The sequence below is a fragment of the Rhinopithecus roxellana genome, chromosome 18 (assembly GCF_007565055.1).
Source record: "Rhinopithecus roxellana isolate Shanxi Qingling chromosome 18, ASM756505v1, whole genome shotgun sequence".
Taxonomy (NCBI): domain Eukaryota; kingdom Metazoa; phylum Chordata; class Mammalia; order Primates; family Cercopithecidae; genus Rhinopithecus; species Rhinopithecus roxellana.
In genome coordinates this window covers 76,973,261-76,992,759 of record NC_044566.1, presented here as the reverse complement: position 1 = coordinate 76,992,759, position 19,499 = coordinate 76,973,261, and the positions used below count along the sequence as shown (strand labels likewise).

General features: G+C 38.0%; 1 protein-coding gene across 8 annotated transcripts in view; it reads left to right on the top strand.

Annotated features, from left to right (window-relative positions):
• The window catches only part of KLF12 (Kruppel like factor 12), a 462,251-nt gene extending 451,648 nt beyond the window's left edge, over nt 1-10,603 (top strand). For 4 of the 8 annotated variants that reach the window (XM_030922037.1, XM_030922038.1, XM_030922033.1 and 1 more), the window contains one exon: nt 1,017-10,603. In XM_030922037.1, coding sequence (XP_030777897.1) covers nt 1,017-1,198 — 182 coding nt within the window. In that variant the 3' untranslated portion in view covers nt 1,199-10,603. The remainder of the gene's footprint in view (nt 1-1,016) is intronic. The other 4 variants (XM_030922034.1, XM_010377653.2, XM_030922035.1 and 1 more) reach the window with 1 other exon arrangement.
• The last annotated feature ends 8,896 nt before the right edge of the window (nt 10,604-19,499 follow it).

Sequence of the window (19,499 nt, the reverse complement as noted above, 5' to 3'; positions counted from 1 at the left end):
GGGAACAGCAGATAGCTCCCTTCCCTATCTTAGACTCTTCACCAGAGGCCATGTATGGCCAAGAAGCACATTGTAGACAGTTGGGTGTAAGGGGCAGAAGAGATCAGTTTTTGTGGGGTCGCATGGGGACAGGCCTCCCATTCTGAATGAGAGCCAGGAAAACAGTACACCTGGGTCAACTATTGTCCCACTCCCACTGGGAGCTCATTTGGACAATGGCTAGTGTATCTTTTCCCAGCACAGCCTTGGCATATTTTACTGTCCTTACAAGTTGACTGAGGTACCCGGTCAAATTACATACTTCTTCAGACAGCTTTTCTCTGTGAATTTTAGCTCTAGGACCAACGTGATGATTTCTCAGGGCTTACCCTGATTCTTAAGTCCTGAAAAATGTATTTAAACTTTACTCTATTAAGGCGTCCAGGATTTTCCCCCAAAGAACAAGCAAAAAGTAGGTGTCTATGAACAATATGTACTTAATACCTGATATCTGGGGGTAGTAGAGTACATTATTGTTCAGTAAAATTTTATGTATATTCTTGGACATTGTGTTTTAAAATAGCCTTAAGCCATCTGAGTGATGTACAGTTGTTGAAGGGAAGGGTGGTGGGGGGGGTGTTGAAACAAAGCATAACTGATTGACCATAAGAATTCTTTGTGACTTTCAGCCTTAAAATCAAATCAAACTGGGTAAAGCTTTAATGATTTCTTTTTAGTCTACTAGTGGTGATATATCCAGTGGCAGTTAATCCATGCCTTTTGATATGTTGATGGCAAAGTCATAAAGGAGGACACCAGTGTTAACTAGCTTGCCAGGTGTCACAGCAGGCAAGACGAGATTGACACCCTCACCTGTCTGACCCAGACCGCCAGTGGGATGGTAAGGTTTCCGACAAAGATTTACCACCTGAAAACTTCATTGAGAACACAAGTTTCCCAAAATAGAGTACCGGCCTGGTTGTTACGGTAAAGGGATGGATGGGGCACCAAAGCTTGTGTTCCTTTGTTTCTTGCAGGAGAGAAACCCTACAAGTGTACCTGGGAGGGCTGCACCTGGAAGTTCGCTCGTTCGGATGAACTGACAAGGCATTACCGCAAACACACGGGAGTGAAGCCATTCAAGTGCGCGGACTGTGATCGCAGCTTTTCCCGGTCAGATCATTTGGCCCTGCACCGCCGGAGGCATATGCTGGTGTGAGGAATGCTACCTGTCCAGCTGAGCGTAAGAGCTGGATCTCTTAGCGGCACCCAATTCAGCAGGGCTGAATCCCCTTCACAGTGTTAACACAAAAGGGCATCACCATCCCACGATGTCTGAAACCAGAGGAGGAAAAAGAAGGCACACTTCTTTTGGTCTGAAGGTAACCCCCATCCTGACTACACGAGAACCGTCTTGACGCGGGCCTGGGAGCTCAGTGACATAAATGTTGAAGAGACAGGCATTGTTTTCCGTGCTGTGTCCTCTGCCATTTAAAGATGTTTGTAGCTTATACATTTTCTGAGCTGTCAGACATTTTGTTATTGATACCTTAAAGGTCACCTACCACAAATTGATGGCTAGAGCAAGACCTTTTAAATTTGGATGAATCTCCCATCATCCCACCCCTTAACCCCGTTTTACAGAAATTTTAGTTACGATCTGAGTAAGCTAGAACACACATCCAATCTGTTACCAGCAAGCAGCATGAAAGTAGAAACGAAGAAGCAGATGGAGAGGTCCCATTACCTGCAAAGAAAGGGCACTCAGGCAGCCCTTTGCAATCGCGATGGCGGCCACTAGATATCACTCGCAACTTGTCATTCTGCCATGCCCTGAAGAAAACCAACATTGAATCTTTCATTTGTTTGTCGTTGATTGTTTTTGTTCTGTTTTGATTCTGTTTTGTTCATCTGTTCGAGCAGAGGGGCAGTTGAAGTCTCGTCCTAGTCTCTGCCCTGGCATGGACTGGCACAGAGGTGTTCTGTAGTTGAATAGGAAGAGCCTGTCTAAAAAACTACTGCCCCACTTCAAATTGCAGTGTTCTGTCACCTAGGCATCATCCTTCCTGCCCCTAGTATTTGATTACAAGGAACCAGGGGGAAAAAAACTTTCTTAGACACACTGGCACCAAGGTAAGAGGTGGGGCTGCCCAGGCAAAGTCAGTGAACATGAAAAATCAGACAAAGCAGAGATGGAAATAATGCGCCTCTTGAGGAGAAAAGCAATAATGAATAAAAGGACTTTCCTACAATAACTTCACTGAGGACTCACGTTACCAATTTTCATACTTACTAAAGGGATTGTAAAAAACACCCCAGCATTTTAGATGTCTTGGTTCCATTTACAGCACTGAGGTAATCTTTCTGCTGTTTGTTGTCCAGCTTGGTTGAGTACCACAATTAAAGATTATGCTCCCCTTTTCTTGTTTGAAAACAGTTATTTGGTGACTAGAAAGGCAAGGGAGGCATAGCCGGGAATTAACTCTTCAGTTAATGGATCAGTTCTCCTTGGAACTGAATCAGTGGACAGAGAATGCTTCCCATAGAAAGCTCGACATGGTGCTAGTTTCCTGTCTTGGAGAGCCAAGGATAAGTGACTCTCCAATAGGTTCTTCTATACAGATTTCATTTTCTAAACTGTATCAGGACCCAGGTGTCCTGCATTGGCATCTGCAGGGATATTGAACCCACTCATCCTGTGCAGAGGATGAGAGGAAGGTGTTAGTTCCATCAGCCCCTAAAATTATGAACCTTTTTGCAACTAGCAAAATATACAGTAAACAAGCAATACATCACCAACAAGCATTCTTTCAGAAAAATGACCATATTGTGTCCCCACTACAAGCTGGGCTTTTTTCCAGCTTTCTGTGGCTGAGGGGCTTGGTGAGATTTTTGTTGTTGTTATTGTTGTTGTTGCTAGAATTTTTTATAGCTTAGATATAAAAGGTCTCCAACAAAGACCTTTGCAATATATTTTAATTACAAACACTTGATTTTGGGAATTGCACATATTAACCTCACAATATTACTAGCTCATTTTTAAATGTCTGGACATTCTGAAATAATTTCCGGTTACAGAATTATCCTTTTTAGGATCATCTTCTAATTCAGATAATCTTATTCTGATGAAGCGAGAACTATGAACATTGAAACAAGGACAATTTGTGTTGGGTGGTATTCAAAGGAATTTTTTAAAACATTAAGCAACAGTGTAATGATTTTCAGGTCAAATTATGGCTTCACAAATATGTGCTCTATATTGTCTGCCAGGTCTCAAAAATTCATCAGGCAATTTCCCTCCAACAAGGGCTGCAGTTCTAGTGATAAATAGCATCTTGAGCTACACGATCTACTACTCATCAACCAGTGGGTTTTTTACCACCTGGATAGTGTTTTTTGTACTATATGCAACTCCTACTTCACATTGCCTGTGACCACTCAGAATAGAAAAAGGTCTCTTGATGCATGCCAGCGTTGGTTACTAGTCAGTGACAGAGAACACAGAGAGGGACAAACACAGCCATGAATCCCCTGGCACTAGTACCAGCACCTAGTTGGCAAGTAGTCGGTGCATCCCTCAAGTGAAGTGTAGATTTGCATTTGGTCCTGCTTGCTCTCATAAAAAGAGCCAGTTCTTTTCTCTGCTGAAAGATGTCTTGAGACTATTACAGGTAGACTTGGCTTTGTTAGAATTCATAAAACTGACAGGCAGGGGAAGCTTCCTGAGTGACAGCTTGGTTTAAATTTAGCACAGAACTAAATGAGTTGCACTTTTCTAATAACATAGGATGGATTTGGGGAAGGGAACATTTTTCCTTATCCTCTGAAAGTGGAAACCAGACTGAGATGGTAAGTTAACTGATAAAAACTGTCAGCATTCCATCATTTTCACCTTTTGACATATCAGTACTTCTAAGAAGGGATCTAAGCACAATTAAGTGAATGAGTCCCTGGTCTAGCCTCAGGAACTGAAACTTCTTTGGGGCTTGTCTTGAGACATGGCAAATTCTCTAAAGGTATTTCCCCGTGGAAAGGAAAAAGTGGTTTGGGACAGAAAGAAATGGAATGTCTTCAGTCATGGAAAAGCCTCCATTTCATCTCATGTCCATTTCTAGCCTCTTTCAAAAAGCACAGTGCATCATGAGCAACAGAAAAGCAGTAGAATCCTAAAGGACTTATCAGTTGTTCCATAACTAGAAGCATTCTTTGATTTTAAATTTGAAGCTGTTCAGTTTGCAGCTGGGGATATGTGCACGGTTGGGAACTTATACACATAGAGCCGTTAACAGCTTAAGCAGCTGCAGTAGACCTGATTTTCTGTTTGTAGGATAGGGATTGATTTCAAGGGAGTTACATTATTTGAAAAGTTATGACGTTCAGCCTTTGAGGTTTTAAGAATCCCTTTTCCTGCTCTGATCTTAAGTTGTTTGGAGAAAGATTCATGCTTCTGCATCCACCTCTGCCCTCATTCTGTCAATTGCGTGTGGACTCTGAGAAGCCTGCTTGATAACTTGTCTTAAGTTCTATTAAGGCAGTTAGACTGAGATTTCTAATGACTTTACCATAAAGATTATACTTCTGCCTGGCATCATTTCTCCAAAACACTATAGGACATTTGTTTTCAAAAGCAGTTGAGTAACAGCAACATAAATCACACTTTTTAAAAAAAAAAATGAGCACTTTTCATTCACTTGAAAGCTTAAGTGGGCAAAAGGAAGATGATTGTCAGGGGAAGAACTTACAAAATGCTACAGTGTTTACAAATGCCAGTTCCAGGTGATTAAAAAGGCCATTTTCATTATGGTTCAAATTTGGAATAGTTTATGCAAAGATTGCGTTCATTTTTTACAATTCTTTTTAACTTTAAATTGCCATTTGTGTTTTAAACATAATTCTGCACTTTGAAATCAGTTCATTAGAATGATAACATTTATATGGATAAAGATGCAGTATTCCTTATTCTGTACTTGATTTATTATACTTACCAAAGCTGCAACTGAATAAATCTGGTGAGGTGAGGCCTTCAAATGTATTAATACGCCTTTGTTATGTTGTTATGACTGCTTAGAAATGTAGCCATGATGTTGTTCTAATGGTGTCTTAACATTTATAGTGAGGACTGACAGAAATTAAGCAGTGTTAAGAATACCAGCATCCATGTTCCAGTCTGCGTATAAGGGACTGAATGTGAGGTAACTCTTAGGAATCATAATAGGCCCAGAAAGCCTTAATATTCATAGTTCATAATCCAGTCTCAGATTTTGCTCTTCAGTGTTGCCTGTAAACTTAGCAGGTAAATGTATTCTAGTATAAAACATCATTGACCAAATCTCTTCCTTTAGTTTTTCTGAGGTAGTGCATCCCATTAAAAAAGTCTCTTCAGTTTGTTTTGGCTTTAGTTTAGAAAGGGGTTTAGTAAGTCATGTCTTCCATATGACATTTCTACTCATCCCCACACTGCCTTCCACTTAACCTGTACAGACAGCGCCAACACATGCACATGTGTGTACACAACTGTATATGCAGCAGCCAGTGGGCTAACAAATATCAACAAAGAACTTTTTTAAAAAGAATTTGTAATAATCCATGCTGTCTAGAAATGTGAGTTACTTACCTTATTAGGAAACTGGCTTACAATACTATATATGACTCTGCCTGCATTTTATAGTTAAGAAATGTACATAAAAATTGCTATATTTTCACAGTTTCATTATAGAGTAATGTCTGTTTAGTAACCCATGTCCATTGATACTTTAAATATGCTAATTACTGAGCAATTGCAATAGAAATCCAGATTTTCATAAGAAAATGAAATAGAAGGATACTGCATCTTTAAAAAATAGAGTGAAGATATTTTACTGTATTCGTAACATATGTGATAGTGGAAAAAGTATTTTCAAACTCACAAATTTTACAGAGGTTGTAAATAGTTTGATGAAGTATGTTGGGAAAAAGAGCTTCTAGTTTTCATCACAATAAAAAGAAAAATCTTGTTCAGATATGCCTTGTATATCTTACACACAGTGAGCAATATTGCCATGGGAACTCTGTCCAACTTTGTCAGAGCATGTTCTTTGTGTTCTGTTCAAAATAGAGTGGCCACTTGTCATGGTTTAGCCAGGATGGTTTAAAATGTAATGAAGTCATTTTAAGTTGCAGACAACTGATTCCAAACTAGTAATGTCTTTTCCTGAAAAGGACAAAACAGCTGCACAGGATTTTGCTTGTACTAAAGAGGAGCATCTTACAATTGTTCTCTTTTCTAAGTTATCTCCCTCCTCAACAGAGTGGTTCTTGATGAAACAACCATACAGGTGTTTATTCTTGTTTTATTCCAGGGAGACTGCTTTTAGGTATTAACTACGTTGACAAGATTAAGTGCTGTGGATATGGCCACATGTTAAATGAATCTATACTTGCAATAGAAATAAGCTAATGCCCATTTTCAGAAATAAATTAAATGCTGAAAGTGCCTGTCAGTAAACATTATGACCAATGAGATATTCCTATACTTTTACACAGCAATAACTCTTAATAAGACTGGGTTTTTTCCTGCACATGTGAACGCACACACACATACACACACACAGAGAGAGTAAATACATGCACATAGTAAATCAAATCTGTTCACATGCCCACAAAAAAAGCTTTTATATCTTTCAAATATACTTAATCTTGTTTACATTAACATTTCTTAATTTGATCTTTCTAACTTGCAGAATATAAGAACACAAATCTGAACATTAAATTTATCTTCAATGAACACTATTGCATATGGTAGTTACAATTTCCAGATGAAAAGTTGACTGTCATTTGCCCCAAACTTATGAAACAGTATGTATGATTCAAAAAGTTTTGCTCAGTTAAAAACACCAATTTATTTAGAGCAAAAGACTGAAGGATATTTGTTTGCTTGTTCATTTTATCCAATCATACCAAACACACAAATTCATCTTTACATTTCTTCATTCCCCTTTCCCCTAATATTTCCTATTATCATCTAAGAATCATTTTGGAATGAATATTGGCAGAATCATTTCTCCCCAAAAACTCTGTTGAAGTACTACTGACACTTAGTAAACCTAGCCTTTAACCAATTTTGAAGTTAGTCCTAAAAATTACCAGATATACATTCAGAAGCTCACAGGTTTCTTTCCTGTAATTACTGTACTGCTAAAAGTGGAGTCATGGATAGAAATATGCAATGAGACTTACGTGAATAGACCATGAACCCTGGAAATTCTCCAACCCCGCCATCTCAGAGCACAAATTCACCCAAACAAGCTACTGAGGCTATCAGCAAAATTATACTCATGGAGAGTCACACATCGGGTAAGGGCAATTTTAAAAGTAGGACTGTGATTAAACATTCAGGCTTTAGACTTCCACAATGAACTCAGACCACAGGCCTCAAAAAACATCCACTGTTTTCTCCTCCCAATGTTAGAAAGAAGAAGAGGGAGAAGGAAATGTACCAGGATGAGGGGGTAAAATAACCAATTGAGTGTCAAAGGAAAAGCTGCTGGGTTCCTTAATCTCACTGAAGTCAAGTCTTCTGGCTGGGCTTCTTTCCATGTGTTGTCTGAAAAAAACTGAAGTACCGTGAAAGGTTACACATTCAGCAAACCATGAAAATAATAGCTATTCTTTATTAAACACTATGTGCCAAGCGATAGGCTAGGCAATTTTTAGATACGTTATCTCCAACCGGTACAACATTTCTACACTTCATGGATGGGAAACGAAGGCGTGGGAGGTGTGGCTGAGTTGTTTGTGGATGGAAAAAAACGGCAGAGTAGGAAAGTGAAACCGCCTCTCTGTGACCTGGAGGTCTGCCTGTGTCTTTTCCACTCCACCACACTGCACGTGGGTTTCCCAAAACCACCTTCCCAGATTCCTGACTCTCAGTAATTTTATTATGGACAACATGCATGAGTAGTCATCATATTTTTCAAGTGGAATATCGGGACATGATACAACACATGACTTAACAATGGTACTGCATATTTGAAATCAGGCCTCTCCTGGAAAGTCATACATGAAGGATCATTATAAACAAACAATAGCAACCAGTTGTCTCCCTGAACTTGTCATTTTTCTCATAAATGTCTGGCCTGGAGCTCCAAAATCATTCAAATACTTAGTTGCATTTTAGCCTGAGTACACTTTCTCAGTTCCTCAACTCTTTGTATGCCTTTCCACCAATATAGACATTCTAGAATCTGCTTCAGGTGCATTTGAAATTTTCACCCCCATGCAACTAGTTATTAATATCAGAGCCCATTCTTGCAGTTGGTAATGGGGTGGCAATCAAACATTCAGATTATGATAAAGGAGAGATAATGAATAATTCTTTTTCAGAGTTCTCACTTAACAGCTCTGCGTTAGAATGTTTTAGATAGTCTTATAAATAATTTGTTTATACTATTGTTGTTAGTTTAATTGATTTTTATGTAAGAAGCTGTCCAACATCAGAGAAATGAAATTCCTCGCGCTTTTCTGTGTAGAACAAGGTCTCTGACAGTATTGATTCATGGAAGTACTAATGGACTTAGAAAACATTAAGAGAATGTCATTTCTCATAGTGTTTCTGTTCTGAAAATGAATCTCCTGAATTACGATCTTTCTCCCTGTTACTTGGCTGGGGAAAGAGATAAAAGTTGTATAAACAAATTCTCTTCCATGCTCAGAGCAAGTGTTCCATGTGCACAACCTGCTGCAGACTGGGGCTCTTCTCAGTTAATTGGGTTTCACAAGCAATAATTTCTCCACAACAAAAACCACAACTTGAAGTGAATTGAAAAGAGATGAATAGTGGAAACAGTTGCCTCAGTACTTTTTCTTTCTGGATTTCATCTCTAGAAATTTGAAGTGTTTAAGACAAGAGTCCACCCTTTGTGCAAGGCAAGAACCAATGAATGGACTCGTTGTATGAATTATTGCATCTTCTTCCAAAGCAGGTTCACCAAGACTTTCACAGAGATTCATTTTTGTTGAGAAGTAAGGGTCAATAGGAGGATAGAATTTGGATCCAAATCTAGTGATAAAAGTGTCCAAGCAATCAAAAAGTAAGATATTCTAGGGACATGCCAACATCTTCCCTTTCTGCTAATTTCATGCTCCAAAGATATGGCAAAAAAAAAAAAAAAAAAAATCATCATCATCATAGAAAATGCTTTTGCCCTACTTGTGTTCTAGTTTTCCCATGGCAGAATTTTGTAATTACATCCAGACTATAGTGCATATTTTTTTCCTCAAACTTTATTACATTGGATGGATATTGTTGAACTGGGGCACTGGTGCCTATATTCAAGGCTCTTTCCTATCAACGTGTCTGTCCACGATTTGTTGTGTTTAAAACTTCATTTTGAAAAATCACTGTCCCCCTGTGGGATAGTGACTGTATTGTTTTGTTCATGTCTTTGTGGGACACATTGCATCACATGGCAAACCAACTCTCTGTGGATGTGAGATAAGTACTTATAAAACCAGCTTGAAAACATCGTCTTATGTATTATGTCATCCTGCATCATAATGCAATTATGTGTATCATAACATGCTCATTTAAAAAAAGAGAAACCAGCAAATTCATGTTTGTCCATAGAAGAATGTACTCAGAACTTTGTGTTGTGAAATGATGAGAACAGACCACCTTTAAGATACCCACCTGCCACTTAAAATGACTTAGTTATAATTAGTAGTAGTCTAGACGTTGTTCTTGGTGTGTGGGGGTCAATTCTAACGTCATGTTCTTTTGAATAAATCTCTCAGTCATATTTGAAAAAAAAAGAAAAATATCATCTTTGGCCAAATCAAGCAGGCATCTTTTTTTTTTTCCTTGACGTTTAACTCATTATACGTGGTAATTGGATCACAAGATCTTTCCGTGTAAAAATAACAAAAACATCCTTTAGTTTACAAAAGAGTTATTCTAGGCTTGAAGAGCAGCAAATTGAATAGATGGGCTGCATCTGATTTGCTTAGTGGATGTAATTTTACAAAAGACTCTTGGGTCTCTGACCCCAGAGAGTTAAGAGTGCCCAGAGGAGGTCCTACACATTAAAGGATAAAGCCCCCCAATGATGCTGGCAAGCAAATGTGTTGAGTTCTTAAATCTTTATTTGGTTTTCTGTTCAGAATTTTAATTGCAAATGAATTTATTTCTCCAGTTTATCTAAAGACCTAATTTCCCAATAGTTTCCTCTGCATTTATATACTCTGTAGTGTTTAGGCAACCCCTGTTATAAGTTTATTAATATTATGTAAGTGTTGTTCTTGTATTTATGTATAGTGTATGTATTGTAAATATACTCAGAGCTTTTTTCCTTTTACTGTAAAATGGTGATTTTTTTTGCCCTATGATAATGTAAAGGGAGACCCTCCTAATGAGATTCTCTCAGAGGATGATTATTCCAGTCTATTCTCAGAGATTTAAATGAACAAGTGTTATTGTTTTTAATGGTGTCTCAGACATATTCTGTTGGTGCATTGCTTTTCTGTATTCAACTTTCCTATGAATTGAGCTGTGAACTGAAATAGAGTTTAAACCTTTAACTGTATGCATTTGTATAATTATCTGAATGAAGGCATGAAGGTTAAATAAAGCATTTTGTATGGAACAAAACTCCCTAACTGACTCAGACGCTTTGGAAATCATAGTTATTAACCATTCTAATTAAACCTTTGTTATGAAAAGTTTTACCATTTGTGTATAGTAATTTAAAACACAGAACAAAATACAGTCTATTCTAAAAAAGCAATGTTTTTATTTCATAACACCCAGCACCTAAGGAGGGATTGCTAGCTTAATGTTTTAATGAATATAAAATTAAAAAGTAGTCCAGAAATGTAAAGTCGTATGAAAAATGCATCTTTCAGAGTCCAGAATCGAATGCTTGGAGATTGTAATTTCTTCCCACTTTACGTATCATTTAAGTATAAAATGATTCATCTAACACCTGCTACAGTTAGCTGATTTCTGTAGATTTTTAAGAAAACTGGGTTATAAAGGCTTTTGAAAATAAGACCATTAATGAGTAGAATATCTTTAAATAATTGCTCAAATAACCACTTGAAAATCTGTTTAAGTATCTTACTAGTGTCTTTTAATCAGAGAACTACAAAAATTCCATTCTACAAAGGGAATGGTATTAAATACTACTAATAATTATATAGAATGGTGATAGATGATAGATAGCAATTTTTAAAATAATATTTGAGTACTTCCCAGATATAAGGCAATGTTCTAAGCATTCTATTTGTTCCCTTTTATTCATTGCAAAAATCCTGAGTTCTCTTGTTACTAACCAAATTTTACCAATGAAAAAGTGAGGCACTGAGTGTTGGTGACTTGCCCAGTCAGTCTGGTTCCAGGATCAGTGTCCTTAGTCACTAAAAACATATGAGTGTATTATAGAGATGGAGAAAGGATGGGAGGTGGGGAGCAGAGATTAAGGTGGAAGAGAGAATAGCAATGACTATCATAAAACATTCAACAAATACCTTTGATTATATATGTACCAATATAAATAAACCCAACAGAAATACTATCCTTCTTTTCATACCAGAGTGTAGTTTAATAACTCATACAAATCAGAGACGAAAATCGATATTGGTTCGCTTTATGACTGACTCGAACCCACTTCCAAATGAACGCTGAGTTCTGTGAAATTGTTCTACTGTATTCAGGGGAACTGGAGGGAGCCATGGGGGCCACCAGGCCCACCCATTCCCACTGAAGCCTCCTCTTTTGCCATCAGTTGGGAGGCTTAGCATAGGGTTGTGTTGACGCTCCCCAAGCTGGCCCTGCTTTGAGCACTAGGAAAGGATCTTGTGGGAGTCATTTCCTCTCTCAGTGAGAGCCTCACCTCCTGGTGAGTTCAACACCAGCCTTACAGAATAAATCACTGTCTAGAAGATTATAAGATTCTTTGAAAAGTGAGGCCATAAGCCATTAAGTACATGTTTACTAATTTTCTTGTAAAGATTTTAGTTGTGCCATTTTAGAAATATTCAGTTAAGGCAAGGGCCAATAAAAAGTCTATCTTGTTCTACTCTCTTTTGAAACGTAGTAATACTTGCAAGGCTAAAATGAATCCATTCATTTACTTCATTTTGGATATGACTTTGTAACCAAATGGTGAATTGGACATTAGGTTTATATATCTTTGACCTGATTTTCTGACTGTTCTTTGTAGGCCATACAAGCAGCCAAACCAGCTCTCCAGCTTTGTTTTTTATTTGTTTTTCAGCTCACCCCAGGAGGCTTTGTCATACAAATAGACCAATGAGACAGATTTCACGGACTAGATCACATGATGTTATTTTTCTCTCAGGGTAATTTATTTGTTGATATTTCCTCTACCAGGATGATTCTTGGATACTTCAATGATGGCTGGAATTACACAGGTGATAGATAATCACTATATTATGTTTTACCTTTACTCTAGCTGTTTTGCCATAGCCATGATTTCTAATCTAATGGTTTCATTGTTTCTTATTCTCCCCAGTTTAAAGTCTACCAAAAAAACACATGAAATAGTTAAAAGTACAGGAACAGCGATGTACTTCAGCTTAGAATACCTTGGGGCTTTATCAGAAAAGAAAAAAATATTTCAGTGCTAGAACAAAATCATGCTCCCTAAAAAATTATTTTGGTCCCAGTGGCCATGGAGGGTTTTCATACTATATAGTGCATTGTCTTCCCACCAAAGTACGTGGTTTCCTTCAACACAATGAGCTCCTTGTGCTTTGTTCGTGTGCTGTCTGGATTTAATATATTTCTCTCCCAGCAGTGTAATAACTATAATTTACATCACTTCCTGTTTAGTCTAAATTCACCAATGAACGCCTACACAACTCATACACTTGAGTGATTGTCTATTTCTGAAATAAATTACATTTTCCTTGTACAGGAACAACTTTTACATGATCTTTTTTCTTTTATAGTTTCACCACGTTCAGAGTGTGCTTGTGTGTATGTAGTGTATGACAGAGAGAAATCCAGTTTTATGGGGACATGATGACATCAGCAGTATGTGCTAAAAAACATTTTAAAATAGGCATATAGTCATCAGAATAGCCCCCTTTTCTCTTATTGTAGCTGCAGTAAGTATTGTATTGCACAGATTGCAATCCATTATCTTGAAGAGGATTGCAAAGCACAGAAGGCCTGTGCCATGAGCTGCTGTTATACCCCGGTCCCTCAGAGCTTTCAGTCTGTACCAAAGACTCAAGTTGGTTCCAACATCTCAAGGGGGGCCTTGCCGCTGCCTCTGGCTCCTATGCCCTCTTAAACTTGGCCATGGCCAGATCATGAGGTAGACGTGGCCCTGGAGGGTTAAACATCATTGATCATCCCTAGGGCCCTGAAAGCTTACATCAGTGTGGCCAGTGAATTCTGTTGCTGAATTATGGCCTGTGTACCCTACTTCACCTTTCCTGGCTGATTTGGAGCCATTTTTTTGTAATTTATTCAGCATAAATGAATCCAGTCATTTGAACACTGATATTGACTCTTTTGTATTATATATACCAATATTATACATTATCCAACTGAGCATTCAAATTATATTTGATATATCTAAAACATGGAGGAGATGGTTAAGAAATTACATGAAGTCTATGTATTCTATTCAACCACTCATAAATCTATGTTCTTATGGTTACTGAGGTTACCGATAGCAATTATTATGTGCATAAAATAAGGAAAACACATGTTTGAGTTATTACTCTGTGAAAATATTATACTAATTGATGTGTGGCATAAAGCTTTGTACTTAAGACATAGTCCCTCACCCAAAGTAAGTTATTGTATCCAATTAGGGTAGATAGATATATACACCATTTCCCTAGTATGAACTATAAATGGATAAGCACCACCAGAACTGGCTAAAGCGTGATGGAATTTTAAGGGTACAGAGAATAGCTCTGTAACACAGGTAATCAGTCAGCCCCTGAAATACACATTGTATGTAGATATTCAGATCCCTAATATGCCCTCTAGAAGATTTCTGTGAATTTTGAGAGTGTGTGCAACACTGGAGAAAGAGAGGCAGAGGTGTTTGCGTGATCACAATCGCCTCATTCTCTTGGTTTATGGATCATTTCAAGGTGTGACGTGTGCTATCTCTGTTGTCCATGCCGTCAGCCTCTTCTTTGATTTGCACATGTGCCAACACACATGTAAATTGTATATTCAGTTTGCAAACTGCAGTTTTGTGACCCATTAATGGCAATGAAATCCATGTAGTGGGTGAAAGTGAGCATTTTCAAAAATTAAAGAATGGAATGAGCTGGTGTAAGATGGGATGAAATAGAATGGAATGAAGCAGGAAGGAAGAGAAGATGAAGAAGAGCTTTTGTTTCAGTTCATTGTCCATTTAGCATGCATGTGATGCATGTGACAGGGCGCAATGTAAAAAATAAACTTTGAAAGCCTCCGGTGGAGTGGTCTCTCTCCTCTCCTCCTGCCTACCTGCTCCCAAGGCAAGTCCAGGTGTACTCCATCTCACATTGAGCAGATCCTCTATTGAAATGGTTAATTTTATGTGTCAAATTGGCTGGGCCACAGTGCCAAGATATTTGGTTGGACATTATTCTGGATGTGTCTGTGAAGGTGTTTTTTGGATGAGATTAACATTTAAATAGGTGAACTTTGACTAAAGCAGATGACCCGCCATAATGTGGGTGGGCCTCATCCAATCAGGTGAAGGCCTTATCAGAACAGAGTGACCTCCTTTGGGCAACAAGGAATTCTGTCAGCAGACTGCCCCTGGACTTGAACTTGCAACTCTTCCCTTAGTCTCCAGCCTGTCAGCCTACCGCATCCAATTTTGGACTTGACAAGCTTCCACAGCCACGTGAGCAAATAATCTCTCAGTATGTATGTATAAACACATATCCTATTGGTTTAATATCGCTGGAGAGCCCTGCCTAATATATCCATCTGTCCATGGTTACTGAGGCTACTGTCCATCTCCCTGACCTCATAGTCTTACCTTCTTCTCTACATGACCCACCAAAATATTTTGCCAGACAAAAGCAGCTCCTCATAAAAACTTACAGTTTGGAATGGAGATATTAAGGTCAGCTTCATGAGGGATGTAGCACTTGAGTGTGAAGGCAGCTTCAGTTTAGGGATCAGATTAGATTGTGTGTTTGGCTGCAAGTACTTCAGCTGGCTTAAACAACAAGGGAATTGATTGATTCTCATAATTGGAAGGCCAACAGTAGCACAGTCTCTTCAGGGTTGATGGGTCCAGTGGTTCCTACTCTGCATCCCTGAATTTTGTCAACCATTTTCCTCTGGCAGCTTCCTAAATTATCAGATCTCACACTTGGGTACAAGCATGAAAAAGGAAGAGAGAGAGACTTACTCCCAAAAACTCTCCCAGGAGTGGAGACAGGAAGAAAACCCGTAGCTAACCTCTCTTCTAATTTTGTTGATCCAAATTCAGAAATAAGCACATTACTAAGCCAGTCCTTGGCTAGAAAACCCTTAGACCAGGCCAGTTCCCCTGTGCCGAAAATCGGGGTCAATTTCTGAGCTCATGAGCTTCATAAGGGTGAAAAGTGGGGTCCAATGTGAGTTGGGGTTTTTGTTTTCAATTTTTTATTTTGAAAAATGAAACACCTACAGAAAAGTTCAAAAATAGGACAGTGAACGTCCCTATACCCAGCCGCTACATTCACAGTGCACTGTATATACACATTTTTGTTCACGTGCAAATTGTGGACATCTTTAGACTTCTCCCCTGAATAGTTAGATATCTGTCATCTAAAAACAATGACATTTTTCACATCAGTGTTGTGAAAATGTCTCAATAATGTCCTTTCTAGACTGTTTTTTGGGATCTAGATCCAAACAAGAATCCCAGTCGTTAGCCTCCCTCCCTTTTTTCCTGTTCTCTCTGTTGATCTTTTAGTTTCTTGGTTTTGTGTAATGGTGGCCTTTCATAATCATGACAATTTTAAATAAGCCAGGCCAATGGCTTTGAAGGTATCTTTCCATTTAGATTTGTTTGTATCCTCATGCTTAGATACAGATTAAGCATTTATTTTTTAACAGGAACGCGGCATGAAAGATGTGCTTTCCTTAGTGCATTGCCTCAGGAGAGACATGATACCAGTTTGTCCCATTACTGGTAGTGTCAAGTTTGATTCCCATTAAAAGTACCTTGTCCTTCTGTGTGGGTTTTGTTTTGTCCTTAAGGTTTTATTACGTCCTTCATCCAAAAAGACTGTGGAAGTTGCGTTGTTTGTTTGTTTTCTGTTTTTTGTTTTCTTTTTAAGATAAATATAGGGCCAGGCTTGGTGGCTCACACCTGTAACCCCAGCACTTTGGGAGGCTGAGGCAAGAGAACTGCTTAAGACCAAGAATTCAAGACCAGCCTGAGAAATATAGCAAGACCCTGTCTCCACAAAAAAATTTAAAATTAGCTGGGCGTGGTGGCACATGACTGTAGTCCCAGCTATTCAGAAGACTGAGCTGGGAGAATCACTTGAGCCCAAGGGTTTGAAGCTTCAGTGAGCTATGATGGTGCCACTGCACTCCAGCGTGGGTGACAAAGCAAGACCTATCTCTTTAAAAAGTGAAAAAATAATAATAATAAGAGGCCAGACATGGTGACTCATGCCTGTAATCCCAGCACTTTGGGAAGCTCATGCCTGTAATCCCAGAACTCCAGCCTGGGCAACAGAGCAAGACTGTCTCAAGAAAATAGAGAAAAGAAAAAAGATAAATACATAATTACTGAAGTAAAACATCCAAAGCCTAGTTCTTCCTTAACCTTTTACTTCAACTTACAAATATTATTATATTTACAAATCTAGCAAATATAATATTAGTTTATAAGGGTTCATAACAATTAGATTCCCATCAACATTAAAAACTGAATTAGTAAATATCTATTTGCTTTCTCTTTTAAGAAGTTTAACAAATTAACAACAAGCAGCCCCAGTAATTAAATCATTTTATAAATCTATTAAATTTTAAATATGGTGATTCTTAAATTCTCCTAAATGTTCCAGTTTTCCATGTATATTTTGTAAGATTTCAACCTAAAATGTTAAAAATGTAAATCATTGCTTAATTATGTATTTTAAATGAAATTCACAAGATTAGCTTCTAACAGGCCAAGTGCTCTTAGTTATTACAAGTGTATAAAGTATCTGCATAAATTTCTCACACAAATATTAACCCTATGATTTTTATTCACAAATATTTCTGTATTTAATTAGAAGTAGTCCTGTGATTAAAGGAAACAATTATGAAATTTCATGTAGGAGTTACTTTCTCAGGTGGTTGAAGTTGTATAATATCAGAGTTCTCAATTGAGACACTAATTTAATGAAGTGAGTAGAATCCCATACTGCTTCTAAACATCCTGCAATGCCCAAGACAGTCCCCCACCACAAAGAATTCCTCTGCCCAAAGTGTCAATAGTGCCAAGGTTAAGAAATCCTGGTCCCAGGTCCTGTCAAAGACATTAGGTTCCCATAAGCAACCAACAGTGTCCACTTTGATCTGGAGAAACAGCAGAATAAGCCATGAAAAAAGAATGAATGGATGACCAGCATTTGGAAGATGGCAAATCCCTGTCCTCTGCGTTCCAGCAATGGTCAAACACCTGTATTTGAACCAACCCACATTCCTGTCTCAAATTCATGCCTCAGCACGTGCTGTTCCCTTGCCTTGAACACCCTTTTCTGTGTGTCTACCTGGTGAATTCTAAATTAATCTTTACCTTCCCTGTGAAATCGTCCCTGAATCCATTTTCCATCTAGCCAAAAAGTGATCAGCATTTCCTCTTGGCCCTTAAACACACCACAAATATTGCCTTTGTAAGACGCTAAGTAGTTATCTTCTTTGCTAGATTGTGAGCTGTTTGAAAGTAGAAATTGTGCCTTATTCATCTTCGAATCCACAGACCGTGACATGTATTAATCACTCAAAAAATATTTGATAGCTACATAAATGATCCAAATAATAGATAAGATTTAATAAGGAGAATAGAAACAATAAAATTGGAAGTATACTTTCTAATTAGATTACAGAGATCTAAAGGCTAAATTCTGGCCAGGTGTGCTGGCTCATGCCTGTAATCCCAGCACTTTGAGAGGCCAAGGCAGGAGGATTGCTTGAGCCCAGGAGTTCAAGACCAGTCAGGGCAACATGTTGAGACCCCCATCTCTACAAAAACTAAGAAGTAAATTAGCTGGGTGTGGTGGTGCTGGCCCGCAGTCCCACCTGTTTGAGAGGCTAAGGGGAAAAGAGCATTTGAGCCCAGGAGTTCGAGGCTGCAGTGAGTTATGATCGCACCACTACATTCCAGCCTGGACCACAAAGCAAGACCCTGTCTCAAAATAAAATAAAGTAAACCTAAATTATGGAATTTGGACTTTATTGTTTTGGCAATACAGAGTTAGTGATATTTTTATTTCTAAAAATGAATGTTCTAGTAAATTTTTTGAAAACTATATTATATTTTAGAGGCACCCACACAAACATATTATTTCCTTAAATAAGCATAATAAAATAATTGGTCATTTAAAATATATTCACATGTCAAAATTATTATCAGTGGGAGGCTTATCATTATCAAACTATAACCTTTCACTGGAATTTCCCTGTCTATACAGTTTATGACTAAGTATGAAAGTCCTTTATTTTGTCCAAAAGTTTCTGATCTAACTCTCTGCCAGTGACCACACTGATTAACACCAGATTACTATCTCATTATTTCAGTCCACAAAGTCTTATCCCAATTAAAGAAAAAAAAAATATTTCATTTATTTGACTTTAACACTTTTACATCTTTCAGAATAAAATCCTTAGGACAAATTTACATTAGGAAAGTGCTGAATTGATACCATACCTCACATATAAGTCTCTATTTCTAAATGGCTTTCATTCGATCATTTGATTATGGGTTGGATTTTAGAAACATATGATAAAGAATTTTGAAAGTTGGAATGGCAGCTGGTATACAGAATTCACTGCAATCAGAAAATAGTTTTCTTTCAGTAAAAAAGAAAAAAAGTTGCCTGTCACTCTTGCTGAGTAGGTAGAACTGTAAATGAGAAACTTGATTTTCTAGTCAGAAATGCTTTTTCTGAAGTCATAGCATTCATGTGGATTGGTAACTTGCCCCTGTGACAGTCAGCACTAGAGGAGCGAGAAGGAATGACTTCATGCAATACTTCCTCATAGCTAGGGCAAGTGTGAACAGGCCACCTCCTCACACCATTCATTGGTGTCTCCTTTCTGCTTCCAATATTCATGTATTTTTACTTTAAGATTGTCATTTCCTGTCTTTTGTGAAGGATTCTGTAATGTTAGAATCACTCAGCACAGATGGGGCCTGAAAAAATGTTGGCATTTCCTTTTTTATTTTTATTTTTGCTTCATCTTCTACACGGATGTGGCTGTGTCTTTATTCACATACATCCAAAACAATAGTCTCTTTTATATGATGTTAAACTGTGACGTATTTATCCACAAATACACTGGCTATATC